This window comes from Copidosoma floridanum, unplaced genomic scaffold (assembly GCF_036245765.1).
Source record: "Copidosoma floridanum isolate Cflo_tuat_1 unplaced genomic scaffold, Cflo_Japanese_pri ptg000004l, whole genome shotgun sequence".
Classification (NCBI taxonomy): Eukaryota; Metazoa; Arthropoda; class Insecta; order Hymenoptera; family Encyrtidae; genus Copidosoma; species Copidosoma floridanum.
In genome coordinates this window covers 11,246,530-11,252,990 of record NW_028321881.1, presented here as the reverse complement: position 1 = coordinate 11,252,990, position 6,461 = coordinate 11,246,530, and the positions used below count along the sequence as shown (strand labels likewise).

The 6,461-nt window shown below is 36.0% G+C and overlaps 1 protein-coding gene across 1 annotated transcript in view; it reads left to right on the top strand.

Annotated features, from left to right (window-relative positions):
• Nucleotides 1–473: 473 nt before the first annotated feature.
• The window catches only part of eIF3a (eukaryotic translation initiation factor 3 subunit A), a 225,592-nt gene continuing 219,604 nt past the window's right edge, over nt 474–6,461 (top strand). The window contains exon 1 of the mRNA XM_089597506.1: nt 474–751. Coding sequence (XP_089453632.1) covers nt 703–751 — 49 coding nt within the window. The 5' untranslated portion in view covers nt 474–702. The remainder of the gene's footprint in view (nt 752–6,461) is intronic.

Genomic DNA, 6,461 nt, shown 5'->3' with positions numbered 1-6,461 from the left:
GGACCTATACTGTGTTCTCTGTCAGTCAACATATTTGCGACCATAGGCTTTGGCGCTTTGTTGCCTGATGGAAAAAGAGGTATAGGTCTGTTTAGTCTGTTCACTCACTTTGAGCTTAGCGGAGCAGTAGAACCCCCTTTTCAATATGAACGTTTACAATGAAATACGCAAAAAATGTCTATGGAGCTGTTCACATAGACATTTTTTGCTTAATTCAATGTGAACGTTCATATTGAAAAGGGGGTTCCACTGTTCCGCTAAACTCAAATTGAGTGAACAGACTGAGCAGACCTATACCTCTTTTTCCATCAGGCAACAAAGCCTATGGTCGCAACTACGTTGACTGACAGAGAACACAGTATAGGTCTGTTTAGTCTGTTCACTCAATTTGAGTTTAGCGGAACAGTGGAACCCCCTTTTCAATATGAACGTTCACATTGAATTAAGCAAAAAATGTCTATGTAAACAGCTCCTATGTGAATAGCTCCACGAACTACACCGTGGATCAATAGCAATCAACCCAATTTCAATAACCCCATGTGAGCGGGCCCTTAAGTTTGTAACATGAGAGGTGCGACACGCGGTAGGATATGCAATTTTCTTGAAACCTAGATTTTTTGTAATCTATTTCACGTTTTACAAGTAGTGTTGTGATATAAAAAAATAAGACTAAGAAAAAGTGTGTGCATATTTACTCATAAAATGGCTAGGTATGGACAGAGACCAGAAAACGCTTTGAAACGAGCAAATGGTAAGATAACTCATTTTCAATTTTTATTGAAAACAAGACAATCAATGTTGATAAAAATGTTCAAATAAGCACACAGACATTGTAACTTTTATTCTTGAAAAGCCAGAAAGCAAGACAAATAGTGTTATTTCTTGATGTATCGTAATTAGTACATGCCATGAAAAGGCCTCATGCTCAGAGTCATATCTAAAAGTTGGTCACGACCTCACCTGGCTTTGTTTACAGTGAGACATGCTTAGTCTTTCTGTGATAGTTACTCTTTCTAATTATTTTTTCCTGTCCCGCCATAATCGCTTAGTTATAATTATTTTTAAGGTATTTCAATTATTGCGTGTAATGTTTTTATACAATTACTGTTCATAATTATTCAAATACTTGAATATTTTTAATGTAGCCCAATAAGAATTTTTTTCAAAGATTTGTGCTTAAAGGTGGATTCAGAATTTTGTTGCTACATTTTATCTTTTTGTTATCAATCAACTCTTGTGTAAGTTTTAAAATTTAAAATACGTTAAAGAACAGAACAGCTCTCGTAAATGATACATGAAATTTTATGTAATTGTTCAAAGTTATTGGATTCGCAAAATTATGAGTAACTGATGTGGAATGCACTCATTTTCCAAAATTATCTATTGACACATATCTTATAGTAAGAACTTTATTTTAAATGAAAAATATTTGAATTTAAATTTGGTATACATATTAAGCTTCACTCTTGAATGATCAATGTGACCAATGTTGAATAACTAACAAGTACATGATTGGAGCAAATCTATAGATTTGTGTATATTAGCGTCTAGCAGAAAAATGTATAGCTGTTTATTGAATTCAGTTTTGAAATTATTAGGCATTTAAACTTCCAAGCCCTGCACAAATATCTTCTCCAAATCATCCTGAACAGAAACAAATTTAGACGCTTATGACAGCAATTAACACAGGCTAAGTGGAAAAATAAAAAAATAAAATGTCATTGTATTGTATAAGCTGTTCCTGCTAAATTAAAGCTAGAGAACCTAGTGATATAATATAAATAAATTACTACCATCATAGGATAAGCAGTTTTGTTTCGTTGTTGTGAGTGCAGTTCAAATCAAATACTTTCGCAAAATGTTGCATCCCAAACAAAATCTGTATGGATCATTCGTTCTCAAAAGCCACGTCAATAAAAAGTTTTATATATATATATATATAGGTACACGAACACACGATACACAAAGATGAGATTTTACACCAATGTGGCGTTTTAGAACAATTACCAAAATTAATAAATTTTGTTCCCGATTTTTTTTAAATATTATTTGACTTGTTTTAAAAAGAAACAAGCTCTTACCCTTTTTTTTGTAAAGTATCTCTGAAGGAAACTATACATTCGTAAAGTATTGCAGTAAAGCAATTTTTACCAAATTTTAAAAAAGTGCTTACTCAAAAATAAAACTTGATCATGTATTTTCAAATATTCATTTAATTTATATAACTGGAAGCTGAAAATATTATTCATTTTGTATTTAAGGGGGCTCCTACGACTACTGCTGAGGTCAAAGACGAACATAAAATAAAGTTTTGTTTTTCAATAAATAAATGTGTCTGAAAATCATTGTGATATTTTGAATAACTTATGAAGTGGCAAAAATGATATTTATGTGTGTAGTTTAACTTTGTACGAAAAATTAATTATTGTTTTGACCAGTCTAGTGCATACGAGGGTACACCACCAGACCAGACCACCTGTGTTGGTGTAGTATAGCGATGTTATATATAGGTATATAGTATATGTATGTCGTGAACAAGTACGTCTGCTATCCACGTGACCTCCTGACCTCCCGGACACTATTTATTTATTTCCATCACAAATATCTCGCTAAAATGGTCCTTAATCCACAATTTTTAATACAGCATATTACAGAGGAAGACTTCATCTACAAAACGCATATATTCAGTCTGCTGGGACATTTAATTTAGGTTTATTATAAACGAAAACAAATTGTTTTTCACGCTGCCCCATAGAAACATGTGCTAATAAATACAACTTTGAGCTCGGATATCTCAAAATTTTGACCCATTCGAAATATAATTTAGACCACCATTAAATTCAGTAGACTTTTATTTACAAGAAATAAAATATCTCTGTTTGGGGACTTTCGCAAAGGAGCCCCCTTAATGTAGAGTGCATGAGTGGTGTCGAGGATTTGTATCCGACAGTGTTGGCAAAGAGGGTCTTCGCATACCCCTACCTCCATCGGAACTTTCCGTTGGAAAAGTTCCGAAGCCAATCAAAACAGAGCTACAGCAGGAGTGTAGGGGAAGACTTATTTCTCCTGTGAATAATAACGCAAGCGCTATACCCACACAACCCGAGGCAATTACTCGTCGCTTTAATTCTTCACAATATATAAAATAATAACGCTAGCCCCTATCCCCACACAACCCGGGGTGCTTACTGGTTACTTTAATTATTTATGGTTAGTAAAATAATAACGCAAACGCCTATACCCACACAACCCGGAGCAATTACCCGTCGCTTTGATTATTTATAATATAAAAAATAACAACGCAAGCGCCTCACAACCCAGGACACTGAATGGCTACTTTGATTATTTATAATTAATAAAGTAACAACTTAAGCGCCTATCCCCACACAACCCGTGGCGCTTACTGGCTACTTTAATCATTTATGAATAATAAAATAATAAGGCAAGCGCCTATCCCCACACAACCCGGAGTGCTTACTGGTTGCTTTAATTATTCATAATAAATAAAATAATAACACAAGTGCCAATCCCCACACAACCCGGGGTGCTTACTGGCTGCTTTAATTATTTATAATAAATAGAATAATCCAAGTGCCTCAAAATGTGTTGGGATTTGCGCTTGCATTATTTTTTACCTAATATAAATAATCAAGGCGAGCAGTAAGCGCCCCGTGTTATGTTGGGATGGGCGCTTGCGTTATTATATTTGTTTTATTAATAATTTAAGCAGCTAGTAAGGTAAAAGTACCTATTCGTGAAATATGTCCCTATAATGAAAACTCAAGATTAAATAATCATGAAAATTCTAATAATAAAAATAAAATGTAATGAAGAATCTCTATAATACTACCGTATTAAATTAACAAAAATAGTAAACAATTTGAAACATTATTATATTGAAAAATATATTATTACGAATCCAGTTTTCATAATACAGACAGTTTGAAACATAACCTGCAATATGTGATGTTCCTATTTATGAAACGCATGAGCCTATTTAATTAACATGTAAATTTCATAATTGGGACTTGTGTCTCATAAATATGGACACAACTTTTTAGCTATTCCATAGCTATGGACATTTTGATCGTGTCAATATTTGCTTATAAAATTATTTTTTTACATCTAAATTTAATTTCAAAAATGTCAATTTGTTTAGAAAAGCATAGCGCTTCTATTAAAACCAAAAATTATGGACATATGACTATTTTTTTATTTAATATTGATCGATGAAACGTAACAATCGAAATTTGTATCCATAATACGTACTTTTACCTTAAGTGCCCCGGGTTGTGTGGAGATAGGTGCTTGCGTTATTATTCACAGGAGAAAGAAGTCTTCTCCTACACTTCTACTATAGCTCTGCTCTGATTGGCTTCGGAACTTATCCAACGGAAAGTTCTGATAGCGGTGGGGGTATGCAAAGATCCTCTTTGCCAACACTGGTATCCAAATTTATTCGCGATGTGAACCCGATTATGTAGCGCTGCCCTCGTGGCAATCAATGAAACTGACGAGAGGTAGGTATACAAACCAAAATAACATGTCTGAGATAGGAGCCGTTGGAGAAAAATTTGAATTTCTTTTTGAAATTTGAAAAAAAAAAATTTGAATGAAAAAACAGCCGAAAACAGCGTACTCAGCTGACTCAGCCGACTCAGCCGCACACTACCATTGCTAGGTCATGCGTTTGTTGCATTTACAAGCAAATATCCAATTCTGGCATTGTTTTTTATCCTTTGGAAATCGATGTATGTAGGATCCTTTTTTAATCTTATACTAGGGGAACAGTGCACCAATGCGTAGGCTGTTCTCGGCTGTTTTTTCATTAGAGATTCCACTTTTTCTCTTACGGCTCCTATCTCGAACATGTTTTTTTGGTTTTTTTAACTGCCTCTCGTCAGTTTCATTGATTGTTACGAGGGCGGCGCAACTGGCGGGTTCACATCGTGGATAGCACGTGTTCGTCTGTTACCTTCTGTAATAAGTACGTCATGTGTCGATACACAAATTTTTTCCGTTATAAAAATATTGAAAAACTTCATACGTTCTTCAATGCTTCAAAATAGGTTGAACAATATTGCACGTAGTAGTATGGGGATACAGTTACATATTGAATTTTTAATAAATTACTTTAGTAAACGCAAGTCTTAAAAGTCAAAATTGTGCATCGTCATATAAATACGAATTTTAATCAAAAAGTTGTATTACCATTAAATTATAAATAAAATAAATCCATAACATGTGATATGTATCGTTTATTAACTTTTTTTTTTTTTTTTTTTTTTTTTCTGACCGGGTCACTGCAAATGTCTACTGGCCTAGTTGCCAGGGCCACCCACTCACCACTTATGTACAGTGTAAGTATCTCCGGTGAAACACCTTGCTAGTGAAGCTGACTCTCTCCGCACCAATGGTGCATCGGGTCCACTCGTTACTGTATAGCCTTTCTCCGGAGAGGACTTCGTATTTCAAGACGTCCACTCCTCGCCGGTAAGGCCAGCGATCCCTGCCTGGCGCATCGGATCCGATAACGACACCGGTAGTTGGAAAGCCAAGTATTTTTAAGTATAGTGAGCAAAAAAAATTTTTTCAAGGTTTAGAAAGCCTTGATAATTTTTTTTTTTTTTTCATCCGGTTACCACGACCACCTACTGGCCTGGTCGCCGAGGTCGTCCACTCACCACCTATGTGTGGGGGTGTTTTGCCGCTGCACCCATTTCCAACCCTTTTTATTAATATCGTAGCTGAATCCATGGGCACAGTGTGAGTATCTCCAGTAGAACACCTTGCCAGTCAAGCTGACACTCGCCACTGTGTAGCCTTTTCCTGGAGAGGACTCCATAATATTCCAGGACGTCTACTCCTCGCCGGTTAAACCGGCGTTCTCTGCCGAAGCATTGGATCCAGGCTAATTAGCATCTCCGGAGAAAGCACCATGTTCCAGGGATCACTCCTCGCTGGTAAGGCCGGCGATCCCTGCCCGACGCCTGGTATTAGATCCGCTAATCCCTACCTATAGCCCTAACACTGTTTGGCATTCACCCAGGCCCAAAGACCTGTGGGGTAAGGAAAAAACCCTGGAATCACTCTGATGAAAAATTCCACGGAAAAACTCGCCCCAAAACAGCCGGGGTTACATAGAAACATTTCCCGATGAAAACAGTTTTTGAAAAATCTGCGTTCTCTGGGAATTAAACCCACGACCCCTAGAACAGCATTGTATCAGTAATAAGCACGCTCACCACCGAGCCAACGCCGCTCTGTTCTATTCTATATTATTAATATTATTAATATTGTTTTTTTTTTTTTTAAATAAATTACTACCCCCATTGTTATATCGTTACGACGGCCTTTATTTTCGTTATAAACCTTTAATTAGTTTTTGGTATTACGAGTTCTAGTCCATTCATATGGAGAGCTCCCCAGATCTCTTGCTAGTACGTGGGGAACATTCCATA